General features: G+C 53.7%; 9 protein-coding genes across 9 annotated transcripts; 7 read left to right on the top strand and 2 right to left on the bottom strand.

Moving 5' to 3' along the window:
- Window positions 1–232: 232 nt before the first annotated feature.
- Window positions 233–986, top strand: AB675_201 (uncharacterized protein; the record flags this gene model as incomplete). Its single annotated transcript, XM_018141957.1, has 2 exons — window positions 233–710; window positions 793–986. 2 exons carry the CDS (start codon window positions 233–235, stop codon window positions 984–986), a joined length of 672 nt encoding a protein of 223 aa, XP_017997641.1.
- Window positions 987–1,336: 350 nt separating this feature from the next.
- On the bottom strand, window positions 1,337–2,028 carry AB675_202 (Protein yop1; the record flags this gene model as incomplete). Its single annotated transcript, XM_018141968.1, has 4 exons — window positions 1,337–1,515; window positions 1,565–1,628; window positions 1,683–1,898; window positions 1,975–2,028. 4 exons carry the CDS (start codon window positions 2,026–2,028, stop codon window positions 1,337–1,339), a joined length of 513 nt encoding a protein of 170 aa, XP_017997774.1.
- A 1,145-nt stretch (window positions 2,029–3,173) lies between these two features.
- On the top strand, window positions 3,174–6,335 carry AB675_203 (Transcriptional regulator RFX1; the record flags this gene model as incomplete). The annotated part of the gene is made up of 3 exons (XM_018141979.1): window positions 3,174–3,741; window positions 3,777–3,966; window positions 4,013–6,335. 3 exons carry the CDS (start codon window positions 3,174–3,176, stop codon window positions 6,333–6,335), a joined length of 3,081 nt encoding a protein of 1,026 aa, XP_017997760.1.
- Window positions 6,336–9,595: 3,260 nt separating this feature from the next.
- On the top strand, window positions 9,596–10,888 carry AB675_205 (DNA damage tolerance protein RHC31; the record flags this gene model as incomplete). Its single annotated transcript, XM_018141999.1, has 1 exon — window positions 9,596–10,888. The coding sequence occupies one exon, from the start codon at window positions 9,596–9,598 to the stop codon at window positions 10,886–10,888; it is 1,293 nt and encodes a 430-aa protein (XP_017997713.1).
- A 534-nt stretch (window positions 10,889–11,422) lies between these two features.
- On the top strand, window positions 11,423–13,026 carry AB675_206 (uncharacterized protein; the record flags this gene model as incomplete). Its single annotated transcript, XM_018142010.1, has 3 exons — window positions 11,423–11,484; window positions 11,514–12,814; window positions 12,863–13,026. The coding sequence occupies 3 exons, from the start codon at window positions 11,423–11,425 to the stop codon at window positions 13,024–13,026; spliced, it is 1,527 nt and encodes a 508-aa protein (XP_017997777.1).
- Window positions 13,027–13,462: 436 nt separating this feature from the next.
- AB675_207 (uncharacterized protein) lies at window positions 13,463–14,082 on the bottom strand (the record flags this gene model as incomplete). Its single annotated transcript, XM_018142021.1, has 5 exons — window positions 13,463–13,501; window positions 13,552–13,763; window positions 13,816–13,887; window positions 13,942–13,980; window positions 14,067–14,082. 5 exons carry the CDS (start codon window positions 14,080–14,082, stop codon window positions 13,463–13,465), a joined length of 378 nt encoding a protein of 125 aa, XP_017997676.1.
- Window positions 14,083–14,871: 789 nt separating this feature from the next.
- On the top strand, window positions 14,872–16,688 carry AB675_208 (putative acyl-coenzyme A synthetase; the record flags this gene model as incomplete). Its single annotated transcript, XM_018142032.1, has 3 exons — window positions 14,872–15,690; window positions 15,747–16,280; window positions 16,350–16,688. 3 exons carry the CDS (start codon window positions 14,872–14,874, stop codon window positions 16,686–16,688), a joined length of 1,692 nt encoding a protein of 563 aa, XP_017997735.1.
- Window positions 16,689–17,132: 444 nt separating this feature from the next.
- Window positions 17,133–17,573, top strand: AB675_209 (uncharacterized protein; the record flags this gene model as incomplete). Its single annotated transcript, XM_018142043.1, has 1 exon — window positions 17,133–17,573. One exon carries the CDS (start codon window positions 17,133–17,135, stop codon window positions 17,571–17,573), a length of 441 nt encoding a protein of 146 aa, XP_017997659.1.
- Window positions 17,574–18,501: 928 nt separating this feature from the next.
- AB675_210 (uncharacterized protein) lies at window positions 18,502–20,349 on the top strand (the record flags this gene model as incomplete). Its single annotated transcript, XM_018142054.1, has 1 exon — window positions 18,502–20,349. One exon carries the CDS (start codon window positions 18,502–18,504, stop codon window positions 20,347–20,349), a length of 1,848 nt encoding a protein of 615 aa, XP_017997701.1.
- Between the last annotated feature and the right edge of the window lie 860 nt (window positions 20,350–21,209).

Here is a 21,209-nt window from a genome sequence, read left to right on the forward strand (position 1 = left end):
AACGCACTGCATGACCAGGGTACAGATACATTGCCGCAAATGGTCCAAGGCACTTGACCTGCCCAAGCAAACAGTCAAGTACTCATGAACACTCTGCAATGCAAACCATAATCATGATCTGAGCAGTTCCTACCTCCAGGCGCCACAACTGTGGTTGCCTCTCCCTTGCTCACCACCAAACCCCTCACACACACATTACCGACATCGTGTCCTCCCACCACCAAAAGTGACAATGACCCAACCCCAACAACACCGCACCTACATCCTCGACCTCTTCTCCGACCAATCCACCGTCCGCGACCTCGTCAAGGGCATCCTGCACACCATCTTCTTCCACCGCTACTTCCCCTCCATCCGCCCCTCCCTGTACGTTCCCTCCTCCTCGTCTACCTCCTCATCAAACCAAACATCCCTACCTGTCCCGCTCCCAGCAATCCTCGACCCACCTGAAATCGCAGCTGCGATCGACACGCATACGGCCGCTCTGATCGCGCAATTGACGGCGCCGGGCCCGACGAACGTGCCGCCGGGAGGGAGTCGGGGAGAGATTGTGGTGCAGTTCTTTGATCGTAAGCGGAGGAGGACGGGCGGATATACGGGCGGATGGTTGGGGAGGCTAGGTGGTGGGGGTGGAGTGCAGGCTGATGAGGAGGTCTGTTGGGAGGAGTGGTGTTTGCAGGTTGTGGTGGCGCGGCCGAGGAGTGAAGCTGGTATGTTCTTTTTTTACTGTTGCGTGGAGGGATTGAGACCCAAACGCCGGAGGTCGCGCACACGTGCTGACACAACGTACAGATCGCATCAAAGTGAGAAGAGCGATGGAATCAAGTCTCACCAAGACAGCGCACAAGATCGTGGCCACGGTCATTCGTGACAAGGACCATATTCCGCCTATCACCACGAGTGAACAGAATCCGTTCCCATACAGGATAGCAGTCAATCCCAAACAGCAGCAGAACCTAGATAGAGGATTCGGTGGTTGGAATTGAGATCATTACGGCACGGCGAATTGGTCATTGTACTACCAATGAATTCTATCAGTCCTAGTTGAAACTCCTGGATATGTTTGCTCCCGTGTCTCTGCTTCCCAGCTCCCAAGCCTCGTCAAACACACGCCATCCCGTCACCTGCTCCCCAGCAGATTGTACAGAGTGCTCACCAGTCGGCAAAAGAAAATTGTGACATTGGATCGTTATTTCGTTCCAAACGCACGTAGAACTCTCCTTGGCGATACATCGTAGAATTCGTCTTTGACTGCGTCTTTGAGTGTTTGCAACGCTTCTGGAACGCTCACGCGTTGCTCAGAGATTGTTCGTCGCAGCTCGCTTGTTTTTCGAAGCTACTGGCTCTTGCCAGCGGCGTCAGCCTTGGCTCGTAGATCAGCGGCGGTTGTGCCGGAGGTCGAAAAGAAGCGGGAGAAGACTGGCTGGATGAAAGAGCGGAAGACAATCTGTGCACCGCTGGTGACTGGGAGGGCCATCCAGAGGATCAAGATGAACTTGAAGGTGTAGTAGAATGCTAGGACTGGTTAGTAATACTGCTGCCTGGGAGGAGAGGGTGTACATACGAAACCAGTAGACGGCATTGATCAAGTTCTCAAAGACGTTGAGGAATGCATAGACAACCCAATACTGTGGTTAGATGCGTTAGTAGACTACATGCGGTATGGAGGTGTATGGGCTTACGGTCAACCATTGAGTATCATCGACCTTGCTGGCAGAGAAGAGGGCTTCAAGGGAATAGTAGCCAGGCAGGATGAAGCCAGCGAAGTTGACGAGGAATGCACCACCGAGGTTGAAGAAGACCAGGAAGAAGTACAGGCCGCCCAAGCCGAGGATCACGTAGACCTTGGGCACGCCAGCTTGCTTCTCGAAATTGTTGAGCACCTCATATTTGGACAGCTAGGGACACATCTCGTCAGCATCCTGCCTCAACTTCAAGCACGCATAAGTGTGCCTGCTGTCCAGATATTCTCACCTCTTTGTCCAGCTGACCTATCTGGTGCTGAGCTTTATCTTGGAAGGACGACATCTTGCAATGGGTTTCGTTGAGGGGCTTTCTGATAAGGGTCGGTAGGTGTGGTGGAAGGAGATTTGGACTGGGAGAACGAGTTCTTTTGTATGCCTCGATGTGACACTGTGAAAACACAATTTGGATGGGCTTGATACAGTGATGAGATGAGGAAGGACTGAAGCAGTCTCAGGGCAGGTGAGAGTGGGTAGATGATGGTGTGTGTGGTCACTTGCAAATGACGTCGCACTTTCCCGGCTAAGCCCTGTTGAGCAGCAACCGGCTAGGAAGCAGGAACTGCACCGGGCTTGCTCTTGTCTTCTTTCTTACAGGCTGTTCACTTTCAACTATGGACTGCATCTCCAGGCTGCATTTGACATGTGATTGAATGCCCAATATTATATTGGATTATTGCTGTCGAACGATGTGATGCCGCCGGTAGGTGCCTGCTGCTGATCTGACGATGATCAAACAGATCAGATTGTCATTCTCGAATTTTGGCGTCCTCCTCAGATGCGAGGGACCAGTTTGTGGGTTTCGTCGCAGCCTTTGCGAAATCGAAGTCAAGCAGGAGCGCAAAAGCGGCAAGTTGTGGGCTCGAAGTTCCGCATATGGCGCCTAAGGATGCCGCCCGAAAGCTGCCCAGGTGGGTGTGGCTTTCAAGTTGAGTCGAATTCACTCTGGCCAAAATTAACCCTAACCCCTGCCAAGCGAACCGGACTCGTGGTCGGCGGCTCGCGGAATGTTTTGCGAATCTCCACAGCAACGCAAATCAACAACACTGACTTCTGGCACGCAGCTCCAATGCGCTTACTGCCGCAGCAAACTCACTAACTCGCGATAGATTTCAGCTCACTCGACTCGACTCGTCATGTTGAGCAGTTTCTAGGCCGATTCAAAACACGTCGTCTGACTATCGTCGCTGTCGCAGCTCAAACGTCATTGTTTTGGTCGACAGCAAACCATTGAACCGAACCACGCGAGCGTGCATGAACTGTCCAACAGAAAGCAAGAAGGTCAACAAGTCGCTCATATGAAGTCGTAGGCATAAGCTAGTCTGCCGTCGCACGTCATTGGGAAGTAACGTCAACATCTGCGCGGTCGAGGGGGTGCTTTCTGCCGCATGTAACTGCGGTGACGAGTCGATCGCTTCGAAGACATTCAAGATGCAGATGCCGTTGGCACTAGCTCCAGCGGACGATGGCACGCGAAAGAGCGCTCAGAGCCGACCAGCCAGAAGAAGATCCTCGGCATCTTCAACATCGCATACGAAAGAAAAGTTAAGACCGAAATCCCGAACTTCAACAACCAGCCTGCAATCTGTCGATGTAGGCAACTCGTTTCAACAACCCTCTGCCAATGCACAAGCTGCTCAGCGCCCGAACTCAGCGTCGCAAGACCCAAATGTTCACCACCGACCGATGTTTGCGTCCAACCACGATGCCTACCAAGCGATGATGCAACAACAACAGTACGAGAAAGAATTCAATAGTAATCAGCCGATGCCACAGCAGCCCGTGGCTCATCAAATACCGCAACACATCCCATACTCACACGCGATGCCGCAAAATATGCCACACCAGATGCCGAACGGTCACTATGCTATTCAGCCCGCCATGCATCCTGCAGAGATGCAAGCCATGGCATCACAACCATTGCCATTCACACAGCCTCCATACAGCGTGTACAACGGCGCCTCGGCTCACTTTCCGCCTCAGTCGCAACACTTCCGCCGTGACTCGATGGGCTATGAGGCTCTCCAGCTCCAGATGACTCCAACAATGAGAACAAGCGAAAGAAGGGCACGCCGTCCACTTTGGCCAATGACCAGGAGCTACGCCGTGCTCTTCAGCAACACGAAGGTCAGACTCTGCAGGAGCTTGCCCTTAAGGTACAACAAACTGAAGGTCAGAATGGTGGAAGGGCCGAGAAAGCAAAGCAAGTCTTTGCGATGGTTTGGTAAGTTGATCATCCTGGTCTGTTTCAAAATCCTGACCTCTCGAAGGCTGCGTGAGAATTGTGTTAAAGGCACCACCCATGTACGCCGAGACAGAGTCTTCACTCGATACACAAAACGATGCGGAAGTGAAAGAGTGCCTACCCTCAACCCAGCCTCATTCGGTAAACTGGTTCGCATCATCTTTCCAAATGTCCAGACTCGGCGCCTTGGCATGAGAGGTGAATCCAAGTACCACTACGTCGATCTTGATCTGGTCCCCGAAGGTCAACAAGCTGTTGACTCTCAGTTGATGTCGACCAACGCTGCTCGGCCTTCAACTTCCGGAGGATACAAGGAAGAGCCTGGTCTCGGCCACGGACCCGGCACAACATTCGACGAAGGTAGCCGACCTGTTTCTCGACACGATATGGAGACCGCAGACTTTCCAGTACCGGAGGTAGATCAGCAGGCCGAGTTCGCACCTACTGGTGGTCCGGTTCAAGATCCGCAATCCATACCTGCACCGACGCGTCTTTGCTGCAAACATGCAAATGCCGGCACGATTCAGATCCCTCTCAGCAAAGTGTCACCGCAATTGGCCGAAGAGCTACCGCGTGTTCTTCCCAATCTTCCTGCAACTTTACATACCTACCACGCGATGCCACAACCCGATCTCATCGACCCGGAGAATGCACGACCTGCACCTGTGGAACTGCCTGATATCGCACCCTACTTAGCCGGCATCGAGCACGACACCGACGCCGCATTGACTTTGTACAGCCTCTACCGGTCCCACTGCACTGACATAGTCGAAGCTTTCCGAAAGGTTATGGACAAAACATTTTTCCACCACTACAATGCATTCAATGGCAAGATGACTGTACCAGTATCAAGACTATTTGGTCTGCCTGAACTCAAAGACTGGATCCAGGAATGCGATATGCGGATGTACAAAGCAATGGCACGATTCGTCGTTCCCATAGTGATTCAGCAGGTGCCCGAGGTTGTTTGGGGGCGGCTCAATGCCATCGCTCATAAGCTTGTCGAACATGTCATAACCTCATTCCAGGAAAAATGCCCCGTGCATGTGGTGGCTGCGAAGGTAGTGCCAGCTGCACGATTTGCCAACCTCCTGAAGAAGCTTAAGACAGCAAATGCCTTCACTTTACAGCTAAGCACCACGCTCGACAACGCTGACATTCGCACGAGTATGTGGCTCGATCTATTGAGCATGGTTGACCCTGCTGCTGCACTCGAGGAAAGTCGACCACCACCTGAATGCCTGCCCCAGATCCGCGGCATTCTCAAACACGATCTGAGAACACTCCTGGATCCCAGTCACAATGAATTCACTGCACGGGCCGAAGAAGAATACGGTGCCTACTCAGACTTCCTCAAAGATGCCACTGTCGGCGCCGGTGTCTTCAGCTCTGACGCTCTGGACCAACCCTGGTCAAGCCCTCTAGACAAATGGATCAGCTGGGTTCGATGCCTGCCTGCTGCTTTCGAACACCATCATCCTCTCTGCATGCTCGACTGGCACACCCGATTTTGGCACAGCATTTGCCACCAGCTCGGCGATCGTGGCGCCAAGAGCTTCCAGTTCTGGTGGTATGCCGAAGCATTCACCACTTCTCTACTACAATGGATGGCCGAAATGCAAGGCTTGTTAATGTCGAAGTCTGATCAAGTGTTGGCAGACCAGCGCGACACAAAGAAGATGGCCGAGGTTCAGTCCAACGCCAGCACGCTCGGCAAGCGAATGCGCGACTGGGATACTCTCGCTGAAGAAACCAACGATCAGGATACTCACCGCCCTCATAAGCGACCAAGTCTCGACACTGCCCGCGGAGCAGCACAGCCGAGCTCGCCGCCATCGTACCCTTTTCTCCCGCCCAATGCCGCGGATCCGATGTATGGTGTGACTCAGCCGATCGAAGAACCGGAACTGCCCGAGCTCCCACGCGGAAAGCAGCGCGTCACCAACGGCGACCTGGAAGACGATACCCGTCCAGACGACCCGAACAAGCTGCCGAGTCTGGTTGAATATCATATCAGTAGTCCGGTCAAATTGTCGAGGGAGCCTCCACAGCACATGATCCGTATCGGTCATCCCAGCTTGAACAATAATGATGTTGATGACTCTGGCATTGGGGCCGATTTGGATGACGAGGAAGTTGGAGGACCCGTGGGAGATCACAAAGGAAAAGGGAGGGAGCACGATCATGGAGATTGGCTGTTGAATATGACGAGTGATGCGGTTGAGCCTGTGCCTGATCATGACAAGCGAGATTTGGACGGGGAGATCAGGATAATGTATCGACATTTTGGGACGACGACTTGGGATATGTATGATGTGACGACGACAGCGCTGGGGCTTTGGATGTGAGAGACCATATTTGGATGTTGAGAAGTTGGGATAGCGCGGCGCCAGGTGAGATGACGATTTTTGGGGGTGTGTACAAACTTCTTTTGGGGTGTACCTTATTTTCTGGATTGAGATCAAGTCAGGATGTTAAGCTCAAGCTCAATTGGCAGGCAGGTCAGGTTAGCTGTCGAGCGAGCGAAGGGGATGAGAGTGTGATCCACTCGGAGTGGTTGACGAGAGCGTTGACTAGTCGAAGTGCTGTACGAGAGACCAGGAGTGAGGTTCCGATCAGCCTCAGCCTGACAGGGCTTGCAAGGGTTGCCCCTCCGTTGCGCGGATGCTGGTCTGACACCATGGGATCAGCGCTGTGAAATCGGGGTGTAGTGCACACTAGCTCTGATTAGTCTGTACCATCTAGGTAGAGGTATCAGGGTAACATCAATGTGAACGTCTCTGACACAAGCCACCCACCCAGACTTTTCTCACGCGACGTTCAAACAAAGACTAGTAGACAAGGTTCGGTGTATCATCGTCGTAACATTGACTTTGAATTGTACCTGAAAATATCGGGTCCGCCGCGACGTCGAGCACATGGTTGTGAAAACATGGCACAGCTGCTAGAAGTACGCCTAGCTAAAACATGGCTCGCGAGCTTATCAAAGTCTTCCTTCGATATTCTCATAGCGGCAACAACAGTGACCATGGTCATGATGCCGCTTTAAAAGAGAACAAATGACCGTGACGCTAGCCACAGCCCATGCGGATAGGCTTCAGCTTCGTGGAGTACGAGTACAAGCAGTTCCTCAGATCTCCCAGGCAGGCATACCTTCACGAAGCCGCCCTTCACTGTCGCCGATGACTGTTCTCGTGCGGTCATCGTTCATCGATATCCCCTGCTAGGAAAGAACCTTGGCCCGCCATAGCCATGCGCTGTAATACTCTGGACGTCAATGTTGGCGTTGGGACAGGGCGCCCATAGTTTGATGAGGATGTAGCGACCGGCACTAGAAGTTCGTAGTTGTTAGCAGGCAGCTTAATGACGTGCTGAGGAGCGGAAGGGTGGCGAAATGGGGGTAAAATAAAGAGAGGGTCAGAGCATACACAGGAGGATCAAAATTGACAGCAACACTGCTCCGGTTGCGAGGGATGTAGAACCTCGCGTGAGGTGCGACCACGTCCGACGCATTGATAGATTCGTCTACTGTCACGCCGCTGTCGCCGTCGGTCGGGAACTTGCTGCTGGCTACCGCGGCCTCTGCGTCCGAGTTGATCCGCTCGTAGCCGCCATGCGTTGAGGGCATACGATGACGACTGGGGACTGGCACGTCTGAGTCGGGTTCTTCGTCAGAGCGATTCGAATGATCGGTATGAGGTCCACGTGGGTCAACGAGCCCGGATAGTCGGGCAGCTCTGCGTTGGCGGTAACGTGCTGCCGCTCCACGAAGTTGGCGACGTGTTGGGCTATCGTGATCATGCTCGTCAATCTCGTTGAGGACGGCTGCCATTTCTGCCGCGTCTACGGCCAGGTTGTCGGCTAGGTCGTCTTCTGAATCGCTTGAGTCATCGGATCGATCGTTTGGCTCGTGAGGGAGGGGATCCTCTTCGTGGTAGCGAGGGCGATATCTGTCAACAAAGCGCGGCAGACCGCCGTCGAAAGCGTGCTCGTGCCACGGGCGAGGCGATGGAGGGCTCGTTGGCTGGGTTTCGTCGTCGGATGGTGGTCCGGTGCTGATGTCAAAGCCAGGTATGACGGCGCTTTCTAGGAAAGGATCGTTCTCAAACCGCCGCGGAAGTGCATTCGGGTTTCTTAGGTATCGAGTGCGATCAATCGTGCGTAGTGGTGAGCGAGCTGGATCGACGTATTCCTGTTCAGTGCGGGCTCTTGCAAAGTGATAGCGGTGCTGCCGGTAGTTGCGAGGGGAGTAGTAAGTCTCAAAGTGCGAGGTCTTTTCGAGTATATCGTGATCTGACATGGCTACGAAGATCATGCCTTCCTGAATTGGCGCATCGTAGCCTGAGCGTGGAGCCTTGACGACTATCTTGGTCAGGGAGAATGGCATGCCGCTGGCATGTCTGAGTAGCATATTGCATCTGTTGCTCTTCGTACAATAGACGCTGGCATCATCCTCGAGCACATTTCGAGGCCAAGAAGTGGCGGGAACGTGAGGATCTTGGTACTCGCCGCCATCGCAGCTAGCGATTTCGAGTTTGAGTTGGCCGGGCATGGCTTGACCGAAGAAGCCGTAGGATATGGCCTTTGACTCGTTCTCGTAGGTTCCGTCATCCAGTTTGCGGCGCTTAGCTCGCGACCCACGCCCGGCATATGGATCTGCTGGTTCTGGTAGTGGCGAGGCTGGCCGTGTATAAGTTGCTGGTGGTGCAAAGTTCTGGACGATTCGGTCTCTATGATGCCTGGCTAAGCGCTCACTCGGCCGGAAAGCACGCCTCCTGGTCCTCACGAGATTGGCGGGGCTCGAGCCAGCTGGTACTGGCCCAGATGGGATGGAAGATGGGACTCGATCTGCCTCCTGAGGTTCGGTCGGTACGTTGATGTATGGTCTTCGCCGCTCGTTTGATCGCAGCTGAGATGCTCTGGCGGAGATGGACCGAGTATCGTCCTGTGCCATATCCGCCATTTCTTGCTCAAATGCCTCTCTGGCTCGAGATTGCTCGGCGGGTGTGTTGCGTTCTGTGGCGAGGAGTGCTCTGAGGTTTTGCAGTCTCGACGAGACGACGTGGAGTTGTCTGACGGATTCTCTTAGCTCTCGAGGCGTCTCACTGGACTGAATATGTTAGCAAGGTCCTCAAACGTCGCCACCACTTGATTGGGCTGAGACGGACCATCTCGAGGCTAGAGAGATTGTGAGCGCTCAGTTGTTGTCGTCGAGGATCTACAGAATCTGAGGGACAGTATAGTAACGGCACAGGTGCGAGAAGGTCTTCAAGGGAGATGTGTGGTGCGTGGCAGCAGGTTGGTGGTTGCAAAGGTGAGGTTGAGACCATGGAGGGGCCACGCCCAGTCGATTTCGTTGTCCTAAAGAAGCGGCCCGGGCGTTTCTAGCGGCAGGGGCCACCCGAAGCCCGCCCGCAATTTCTTGTTGCCGCTGCAGGGCCACGGCGGATGATCTGACCGACGTAATCTGCAGCTTGAAGTCACTTCAACATGGCTTCGATTTCAAGTCGGAGTTTCCTTGAATTCACTCAGGGAGGCGCCTCGCCTCGCGCGTCTTCACCAGACCGTATAATCACGCCAGATCTTCACTTGCGAGACCCTCGTCAAAATGGCCGATGGTCTTCCCACCGAAAATGGGCTACAACTTGATGCCACTGAAGGCTTTGCCGACCCATCACAATTCGAATCTTTGAACGGCTTTGCAAACGACCCGAACTTGATGATGTCGCAGATGGGCATGGCTACAGTGCCGATGATGGATCAGCCAGTGGCCGCACCTATCACCGCCGAAGAGATTGCCCTGTATGACCGCCAGATCCGACTCTGGGGAGTACAGGCTCAGGAGAAGATCCGATCAGCCAACATCCTTCTCATTGGCTTCGGAGGACTGGGAGTAGAGATCACGAAAAACCTAGTGCTGGCCGGCATCGGCACACTCACGATCCTTGAGCATGCGCTGGTCATGGAGGAAGACTTGGGCACAAACTTCTTCGTCAACGAGGAGCACATCGGCCAGAATCGTGTCGAGGCTGCTATGCCTGAGATCAAGAAGCTCAACCCACGAGTCAACCTCTACAACGACACCGATATTGTCTTCACCAAAATGCCTGAATACTTCCAGAGCTTCGACATCACAATAGCCACAGGTCTACCTCTCAACGCCGTCAGCACCATCAATTCCAACTGCCGAGGTTTTGGCCAGAAGTTCTATGCTGCCGACGTGCAGGGCATGTATGGCTACATCTTCGCCGATCTGGTCATACACCAATTCACCCAAGAGCGCCTCCAGTCCAACGTCCCCACAAAGCCTGGCAAGAAGGAGACGTCTACTCAGACCGTCATCAGCGTCTCCGAGAAGATCGAGAACGGCAAGAACATGGAAGTGGTCCTCAAGCAGGAAGAGTACTCGCCATTCCTTCTCGCCAATACCGCACAACTTCCCGCCGAGCTCACCAGGACCGTTGCCAAACGCAAAAAGATCACACCCCTACTCTCATGCCTCCGTGCACTATTTGACTTCCAAGATGCAATGGGTCGTCTACCAGGTGCTACCGCCGAAGATCTGCAGAATTACACCAAACTAGTACACGCCAAACATCTCGAGCTCGGTCTTCCGAACGAGACGATGAAGGCCGAGTTTCTGAGAAGCTTCCTACAGAATCTTGGTTCCGAGATCAGTCCGGTCGTGGCCTATCTTGGTGGTCGACTGGCCCAGGACGTCATCAACGTGCTCGGTCAACGAGAACAGCCGCTCCAGAACTTCCTCCTATTCGATGCCGAGACTCTCACCTGCCCGGTTTACTCACTGCAACCGGTCTTCGATGACAGTGCACTGCAGCCAGTCTTTGACAGCATGCTCGCCGCGACTGAGATGCAGAATGGTGTTCTAGCCACCACCTAGACATGGTTTGGCGTTCTGAAAGGTTCCAACGAGTCGATAGCGGAAACGACCCAGCTACGTCGCCTTCTCGGATATCGCGACACGGAGAGGAACTCCTACGGAACGACCTCCGAGGTCCTCGAAGAATATGAGATCCTCGGAAATTAGCGAGCATGGGGAAGGCAGCGAACAGGTCGAACTGATGAGGCGGCTAATCTTTCCAACAGCAGACCTGGAAAGCCTTGCATCGTCCAGCTTCTTAGCATTCTACATAGATCATAGATACCCCGGGAGCGCTCCCATAGAGCGCGACATGTAGAGCGGCATTTCCGTCGCAGCTTTGGCTAAAGTAAAGAAAATGAAATCTGACTCGAAACCACGGAAGCCAAATCTTCACAATTTCCAAATTCGACGTCTTGGCTAAATGAAACCATTTCAATCTTCGACTTTTGCTGTGCACGTCCAATCCATCAAGTCTGCGAAGCCTGCGTCTCGGATCTAGCTCTTCTTCGATGTCAATGGCTGTGCTCGACGAAGCGATTGCTCTTCCACACCATGACCGAAGGACTCGACACATCGGACTCGACCGACGAAGAAGAAGAAATCAACACAGCCAAGTTCTCTACCAGCACTGAATCTGAATTAGCCAAGGCACCCTTAACTGCGTACCAACCCCGTCTCAACGGCCCGCCACAGCAAATTGGCACATCTATTACTACACCCAGGTCAAAGTTCCCAACATCGCTGTCCGATCTCTACGTCGATCCCTTCAGCTCATCTCGACTCTCGCTCTACAAAACCCTGGGCCAACTCCACCACTCAACCCTCTCCCCCCTCCCCCGCCTCCGCTCCATCCTGCAGGCTCCCACTTCATCACCCGTCTCCACCACCACACCTCCCTGCCCCTGATCTCCAACGAGCGCTGCGGCTCCTGGTACATCCCACCCGCCCTAAAATCCGGGTCTGCGTACTTCAAGAGCACGGACGGCCATGTCGGACAGTGGGCGTTTAGTCTACGACGGCTGAATTTGGAGTTATTGAAGGTGCTGGGGAGGGAGGGTGGGGCGGCGTTGGTGGATAGTACGCGGAGGGGGAAGGCGATGCCGGATGCATTGAGGCGGACGGTGGTCATTTGGGTGGCGGTGGTGAATCGGGTGTTGTTTGGGGAGGGGGTGGAGGTGCAGACGCTGGAGGGGGAGGAGGGGTTGACGAGGAGTGAAAGGAGGTTGGTTGAGGGGAGGGTGGAGGGGTGGTGCAAGGATTTTAGGAAACTGGGACTTGATATTGAGGCATTGAGGGAGATGTTGAAGAGGCCGGTGAGGTGTGTTTGGGCGGTGAATGGGACGTGGGACTTCGAACAAGAGTTTGACAAGGGGACATATGCGAGTGCTGGACAGAATGTGCTCGTTCTGGCAAGCGCAAGCAGGCGAGTCAGAGGGGCGGAGATGAGTGAGGGTGGGTATATACAAGGTGCTGCTGACGATGCTGAGGGTTGGAGCAGGGGTCTAACTGCAAGCTTGTGGTGGGAGAACTCGGAGCGATTGTTGGCAGCTGATGCAGCAGATGTCGAGGGCATGATTGATAAAATTGTGCTTGCGCAGAAGCTCGCACAGCTGAAGAGTCATGGAGGAGAAATTCAGATTCGGAAGGCGCCCTTCGTCTTCATTGCCAAAGGGCCGAGAGCAGACGCTTGTGATTGGGACCTCATCATCGACTGTCATGGCAAGGACGAGACCTGGAGCGAGGACAAGAAGGTTCTGCATCTAAGATGCAGAGAGGGAAAGCTCGGGAGTAAGGATCTTCGAGAGAAGATCACCATGGCTGTAGCTGCTGGTCGTGCAGCATTAGTTACAGGGGGCAGCCGCATTCTCATAACATGCTCGAAGGGAACAGATCTTAGCGTGGGAGTCGCTCTTGCCTTGATTTGTATGCTGTACGATGACAATGGTAAGTCAGGAAGACAGGGTCGCGAAACTTCGCTGACTATTTGCAAAGGTCAAATCCTTACCCCAGATACGGACATCACACGGCTGGACCACATCGACAAGCTAATGGTTAAGAAGCGGCTGGCTTGGATCACAGAATCCAAACCTGATGCGAACCCGTCCAGAGCAACGATGCAGGCTGTCAACTCATTTTTGATGGAGCGGCCGAGATGAAGACGACGATAGCTTAAGATGTGTTGACGAAGTGCTCAGCAACGCTCAAGAGAACGTCAAAGAAGCACGCCCCACCTAGTCGCAGTTCCTGCTACCGAGGCATGGCATGTGCTGGGAGCCAGAAGGACCCTCTCGTGCTATGAGCGAAGGAGGAAAGAAGTCGATGGCAAAGGACCTCTTTATACCTTATCAACAGAGTGGAGACCCGGGGCAGACAGACGCGATCACTTCACTGCATCGGGCGGACCGCATTCACTGGTCTTCGCACGAATCAGCGTGAGTCACTGTTTGCTGTTTTCAAATGAAGTGCTGACAAGGCGCCAGGCGACGCTTGAGAGAGATCACATCAAGACTGCTGAAACCTGACTCGGGCAAAGATGCGGGTTCTCCAGCTGCTGCATAATGCTCCCGAGCTATGGACGCCGCCCTTACCAGCTCAACCGAATTTAGGCTCCTGCTTCGCGCCATCCACGGGCTAAAGGAAGGTCAGCTCGTCGAGTCTTACGACTGGACTTCAACACTCACAACAAGGTAGTCTACTCTGTCCTTGGTGTAGAACTCGACACCGACCTTGTTTCCAAGGCTCGCATGCCCGCCGTCCAGACCACCCGCTTTGACGCATGTCATGTCTGGCATAACTTCGAGCTCGGTATAGAGGCTGCTCCCGCAATTCGAGCAGAACCAGTGCTTGTTGATCTTGCCGCTGTCGCCGACGGCGTCATAGTCCTTGGGCTTTCCTGCTTGAGTCAGAGATTTGTTGGCTTGGGATACCTGCAGGGGCTCGCGTACCCTGGGTCACCTTGAATGACTTTCGGGGCACGACGGCGTTCGATGTGTATGGTCCACCGGTCCATTTCTGGCCTTGTAGTTGTCAGGAGACCTTCAGCTGATTGGAGAATGAAATTCAGGACTCACAATCGATGCAGTGACACAAAGCTGTCACGGCAGGCTCCCCTGGAGGCCGTTATTAACACACTTCTTTATGCTTCTCTGCGGGGTGCACTTGCCGTCATATTCATACTTCACCTGCCCACACATACAACTTCCTTTGGCCATTTTGGGATCGCGAAGGTGGTATCTGAGGATTTTGAGAAGAACTATGTACGCCGAGTACCGACTATGTCGAGGCCGATAGCCGCTTCTTATACCGCGAAGTCCTTCAGATACGGCCCAGATCTCCGATGATGTCGCCCAAACCTACGGCACTGCGGGGAACGCATCGTTCAGTATTTGTCACCGCCTGGACGGAGCAGGCACGCCCGCGATCTCTGGTGGGCTTCCTGCTGTCCGAACATCATGATAGGGCCACGCAAGCAGATACATGAGCGATAGAGGTCTGGGCATGCGGGCTCACAGACCTCGAGCCAACCTTGGGCGTTCCGCCGGGCTGCGGGTCGTCCGGACTGATTCAGTGATCTGGTCGCCACTGCATGATCGGAGAAGCGCGATGCTCATCTTGCCGTCTTAAATATTCTAGAGGCAGCATGCGGCGAAGGACGATGCAAATCGATGTACGCGTGACTTGACGCGAGCGACGCGTCTTGCACAAGAAGCGCTCGTGAGAGATGTACCCTATGGCGCTGACACTCAAAGAAGCGATTCCCCTTATTGAACTTGATATTAGCTGAAATCCGATTGGTTGTTAGGCGAGCTGATGACCACTGACCGAGGCTGTTGTTCGGCCCGACAGGGCCCAAGTTGCCGCCAATGTATGTATCGGCCTCACATTATACCATGTACTTGTTGTTTATAATGGAAGACATTGGAAAAGCCTTGGATCAGCACACAGCAGTGTAGGAAGGCGTAACATCAACACCATAACAGTCTGGCAGCTTGGCAGGAACAATGGTCATCTACAACGCCGAGAAGGACTATCCATTACCAAACCTCGATCTCCTCTCACTTCTGTTCGAATCGGAACTATCTCTGACCAAGGAGGACACGGTGATACACGCAGAAGCAGCCGACCCAAGCAACCGAATCACCAAAGCAGAAGGCAGAGCACTAACCAAACGAATAGCCTACCAGCTTCGCAACTCCTTCGGCATCGGCAAGAATGGTCCCAGCAAAGACGTGGTGGTGTGCATCGCCTCCGGCCAGATCCTCCTGCCAACGCTGTTCTGGGGCGTGATCGCTGCAGGTGGTGTCTACTCTGCGGCGAGCTCTGCCTTCACGCCGAACGAGTTGGCTCGGCAGGTCAAGCAGGGTTCTTCCAACTTGATCGTTGCTAGCAGTGATTGCAAGGATGTGGCAGTCAAGACGGCAAAGCTTTGTGGTGTGCCGTTGGAGCGAGTGTTGATTCTGGAGTCGATGGGACATCAGAGAGTCCTTCAGCCTGCGACGGGCGCTGCCAACCTGTTGGATGGTCCGGGCAGACCGCACGAGTCGCTGGAGTGGGAGCGGATCACTGATCGGGCTGTCCTTGAGGATCGTGTCATTTGTTTGCTGTACTCGTCTGGAACGACGGGTGTGCCTAAAGGAGTGAATCTGACGCACATGAACTTGGTGTCTGAGGGTCTGATACCACAACTCCAGCTTCGCGAGTATTTCGCTCGTCAGCAAAGGAAGGACCCATCGTACAAATTCGAGTACAGGACTCTTGCACATCTGCCGGCGGCACACATCGCGGGCTGCCAAGGATACTTCGTCAATCCGATGATCGCCGTAAGTCCCTCTCCTCGCGTCTGCCATTCCAGGGACTAGGCTAATGATATGCAAAGGGTGGACCTGTGTTCTGGATGCCCAAGTTCGATTTTCCGAAGTTTTTGGAGTACAACAAAACGCACAAAGTCACTTCCTTCTTCACCGTCCCACCAATCTACCTCTTGATCGCCAAATCGCCCCTCGTAACAGACCAATTCGCAACACTGCAGCATGCCATCACAGGCGCCGCACCGATGGGACCTGAGCTGATGGCCATGGCACAGGCCAAGCTTGGCTGCCAGATCTCACAGACTTGGGGTCTGAGCGAGACGACGGGCTCAATGACAGTCATGCCCTGGGATCAGCACGACGATACAGGTGGTGTAAGCCCACTCATGCCCAATTGCAAGATGCGGATAGTGTGTGATGATGAGAAGGATGTCAAGGAGGGCGAAGAGGGAGAGCTGCTTTGCAAGGGCCCGAATGTATGTAAGGGGTATTTCGATAATGAGAAGGCAACGAGAGAGTCGTTTACGCATGACGGGTGGTTCAAGACGGGAGATATTGGCGTGAGGAGAGATGGGAAGTTCTATGTGGTGGATCGGAAGAAGGTATGTCTTGTCCCTCCATCTTTTCAGCACCATCATGCACGACATCCATGCTTACCAACTCATCTACAGGAACTCATCAAATACAAAGGCCTACAAGTCGCGCCGGCCGAGCTCGAAGCCCTCCTGCTCTCGCACGACAAGATCCTCGACGCCGCCGTCATCGGCATTCCGGACCCGAACGGCAGTGGGAATGAATTACCGAGGGCGTATGTTGTGGCAGATCAGGCGAAGATTGATGCGGAGGAGATCAAGAAGTTTGTGAAGGAGAATCTGGCGCAGCATAAGCAGTTGAGGGGTGGAGTGGTGTATCTGGAAGCGATTCCGAAGAGTCCGAGTGGGAAGATTTTGAGGCGGGAGTTGAGGGATGCTGTGAAGCGAGAGCAGAAGGCAGAGCAGGCGAAGCTGTGAACTGTAGAGATGCTTGATTGGCAGCGTGGGATGTGGTGCTTGCAGTGGGCGTTGTGCATAGACCAGCTTCTCTAGACTCCTGGGATACACCGGTCGGCTTAGGATAGAAGCTCTGTGATGCCATTCGTACAGCACCTTCACCTCCGGGTGCTCTGTTTGTCGTGTGTGCTGCACGAGCCATATTCTGCTGTTCATATAAGCGTATTATCTCTCTTAACAATCTGCCGTGATTGATCACTATCGCGGTCCGTGTCCTCGCACAATTGGAACGGGATCGGGCGCTTCCAATACTGAATTCGGCAATAACCATTTCTCGGCGCTGCACTCGCTGTGTCAGAGAGCTTACAAATTCCGCCAATTACAACTCTAGCGATTGTCTATATGTACCTACCACTCGATGAAGCATACCCATGGTAAAGCGGCTATCAGCATATCGCAGCAATCATGGCAAAACACACGCCCCTCTCCGTCCTCCACAAATTCTACGATGCAGAACGAGTCTACACCTCCGCGCCCGCCGGGTCAAACCCCGATTTCACCCCCGTAGGCAACATGCTATCCTCCGACTTCTACATGGAGCAGTCCAGCGAACTCCCTTGGGCAGGCACCTACCACGGACCCGAGAGCTTCAAGTCATTCTTCGATCAGGCGTCCGAGTGGTGTACGATCGATGTGCGGGATCCGGAGATCTTGGAGAAGGAGGGGAGCGATAAGATTGTGGTGCTGTCGACGATTTACTACTTTTGTAGGAAGACGGGCGAGACGCCGAGCTTTCCATTGAGTCAGACGTTTGTGATTGATACGGAGAGGGGGTTGATTCGGGAGATTAGGAGTTTTTATTGGGATATTAAGAAGTTGAATGTGGCCATGGGATATGCGAAGTGATGCGGAATGGATGGTGGTGGGCGAGTTTGCGTCCTCCATCCGGCGAGATACTCATCACATCCTTTAAGGCCTCGCATATGTGCCGGTAGAGCATCTGGTTGCGCTCTTCTTTGGCGTCATTAGTTTCGAGGATACTAGGTCCCGGTCTAGGTATCGTGCGACTCCAATAGACTCTGCGTCTCCCTGATTCGCGTCACTGCAGGAATAGTAGTTGAAGCAGGTCAGGCCTGTACACAGTACCAGTCTCGATGCTCGTGTTGGCGTCGCTGAATAGTAGAGACACGGAAGCTGTCAACGCAAGCTTACCTGAGCGCACGAGGAGACGACGCATTCGCGATTGGACTTCCAGGCGCTATTGTCGTCGACTGACATATTGGTATGAGCGCATACAGACTACCCAGTTGTTCCATGATAACAAAAAGCGCAATCGTTAAGGAGAGCGGATGAGGATGAAAGAAGAACAATGCAGCCCGAGACTTGAAGTTCGTGGTGAACACTCCGCCGCGGAGGTTCTCTTCCGAGGTTGCCTAGAACCTAAGCAATCCCAGTCACGGGTGCCAACCTTCCAGGGCGCTCTTCCTCTTTTTCTCTTCGAAATGTTCGCATGCAATCTGCATCGAGCTCTCTTTCGAACACGCTTCCGTACTGAAGAATATCTTGCTCTCGTCTGCCATGGTCTCTTTGGAATCGTCACGCCGCCCCCGCGTCGAGAACGTTGATCGTAGAGAAGACCACACGGCCGGAGGCCCGAATCGCTTCAGATGCATGCTATGACGCTAATGCTGCAAGCCAAATCGACAGACATGGTGGCCTGGGTCGCTGTCACAACCGGTCAACGGTGGCTGAAAGCTCCCTCAACAGCTGATCTCGCCTTGCCTTGTGCCGTCCCTCTTCTGCTCACTCGTCCTTGGAGCAACACACAAACCCAATGGCCAACCTCGATCTTGCGGGCGTCATTGGCACCTGGGTCGCGGCAGGCCTGGCTGTGATCGCGCTAGTGGGTATTGTCGGGCCTCTTCTTGTTTACAGAGCCAGTCGCAAAGAACGCCATCGTGCTATCACTGAAGTTGGCAGGAATAATAACTCATACATCAGTCCTGGCATTCCACTTTGGCCGGGTGTTCGCTTTTGGCAGCAGGTTCGCGTGCCTAGACTGGACAAGCCGAAAGCGTTCGAGGATGAAGAATGGAAGCTGTTCGATCCTTCGCGGGCACATCTATCGAATCCTGGACCGGCACCTTCTTGGGTTCAGCTCGGTGCATCTTTGCAGGCATACGGCGTGAAATACACGGCCGACGGCAACCTGTTCGTCAACGGAGGTCGAGCTTATCTTCCAGTACATCAGTTTTACCTTCACTTGTTATGCATTGTTGGTCGCTTCAGCCGTACGAAGGCCCCGAGAGCTGCCAGGGTTCCCGGAATGGATGAAGTTCCCATAATTCTGTCTCAGCAGTTCCACACTGGAAAGAATCGAAGGATCGTTACTGCTGACGGGAGTCTACTAACGTCTGACGAGGCATTCTACCGCGGAATCACTGCACGTGAAGCAAAGCTCTATGGTCATTGTGGGACTCTGCAAGTCCGACCCGATTCCCTGACCTCGACCGCCGAGGGATCGCCGTACCAAGATGCAAGACTGCTCAGTTTCAGCACCACGACATTGTGGCCGGAAAAGGGACAACACAAGGATCGACTCAGCTTGGTGACTCTTGCCCTTCTGAGTTGTGGATTTCTGCCCTGTGTGGGTGATACCTATATATGCCTCATTGACCAGCCCGATGACGACAGTGATGTAGACGATGAGAGCTCACACCCATCAGATCGGGCAAGGATTACCTATAACTATGAACCTGGACTTCTCAGGCGCGGCCGTCGTTCACGACGCAAGCGAGAGGCTCAGTGGCGTGCTATGGAGCTTCGAGAGGGACGCCTAGACATCGGATCACTCCACCATCTGCTGAAGGATGAGCAACTGGAGTCGCTGGCTTTCAGGACTGTCCCAAGCAGTCGGTCTCTCGTAGCAGAGATCGAGAAGTTCGCTGGCGCCACATTCGTGCCACCATTAGAAAACTGGATTCGAGCGAGAGGCATCGATCGAGGTGAGGTGTATGTTCGAAGATCGGACGCACAGAAGCTGGCACGAGCGCTACTGATGCTGGATTGGCACCCACAGGGCTACGTTCTCGCAGGAGCGCGAGATGACCAGCAAATGGCTACAGCACTGCTGACAATGGCGGCACCTAGTGCCCCACCATTCATGTTACGTGTCAGAGAAGCCGCTGCTGATTTCGGCTGGGCGGCATCTGAACGGTCTGGTTTCGTCAAAGCCATCGGAGAGGTACTGAAGCGCCCAGAGTCGTCGAAGGCTCTGTTTGAACTCGACAATTTGCTGCTCCGCCTGCAACATGAGAACACGTTGGTCAACCAGATGGTCGGCGTTCTTACAATCACGAATCAAGAATTCCACTCTTTGCTCTATCGATCGACACATCACTTGGCCATGTCGTTACAGAGTCAAACTGAGATTGACACCACATCAGGACGGCTCAAAATCAAAGGAGCGTTCAACGTCCTTCAGACGTTCGAGGTCGATATGGACATTTTTCCCACAAGTCCTGCAACAATGGGCTCTCAAGTATTGAACGTCCGTCACGCTACGATACTGGTCGCTGCACTAATAGCATGTCTTCGCAGCGTGATGCTCCAGACGTGCATCGAGCCTGATGCTATTCGCGAGTTGTTTCATGAAGAAGATGAGGTTTTCCTTGTGCAGTGAGGCTCAATGTCCTGTCATTGAACACTGCCAACCTTGCCTCATTGTGGATCGTGAGCTACCAGCCCTTGCATACTCTGTCACATCTGAGAAAGCAGTGCAGGGCTGCCATCGTCGACGATCCAACTCTCATCTGTGCACCATATCGCAACCCAATCCCGCTCCGCATCGGTACATGCACCCCAACCAGCCAAATCCTGACTGCCGCCCTCCGCGATCCCGACGCATCTTCCGGAATTCACAGTAATGCTCTCCGGTTTGTACGCCACTTCGCTACATGCGAAAGGTCCCTGGCGGCCGTTGTCGGTATAGTAGTCGCACTTACGGACAAGTCCGGGCCATGGGAGACCTTTCCATGGGGTCAGGCTGATAGGACCTTCGCCCTCAACCAGGTACTGGTAGGCGATGGGGTGTGAGTATTGCAGACCGGTAGCGTTGGGTCGCGAGGAGGACGACAGGATAGGCTAAGGGTAGAGCTCACCATGCGATCTCCGTCCTTACCCCAATGGTCGCAGTCTTGGTCGTAGATAGTGTACTGCCATGCCGCAGTAAAGGTGGCAAGAACAAGTGGGGTGGCGAGCTCTGAGGGACGCATACTTGCTATTTCTCGGGGTTGTGCTGCCTTTGCGTCAAGTAGAGGTCTTAGCTATCAGATAGTGACAACGTGTCTGATCTTAAGCGGGAGCGAAATGAAAATCTGCTCGCACGTAATCCAATCTCGAGCTCCTGGCTAGGAAAATCATATTTGCAAGCGATGTTGACGTTCGTAGACCCCGTACCCTCAAGCGGAATGTCAGCTCGCAGTTCTCACTGTCGAATGCAGGGCGGGTGTCGATGATTATGTAAGATTCTCGTGACTGGTT

This window comes from Cyphellophora attinorum (genome assembly GCF_001299255.1).
Source record: "Cyphellophora attinorum strain CBS 131958 chromosome Unknown Contig22, whole genome shotgun sequence".
Lineage (NCBI taxonomy): Eukaryota > Fungi > Ascomycota > Eurotiomycetes > Chaetothyriales > Cyphellophoraceae > Cyphellophora > Cyphellophora attinorum.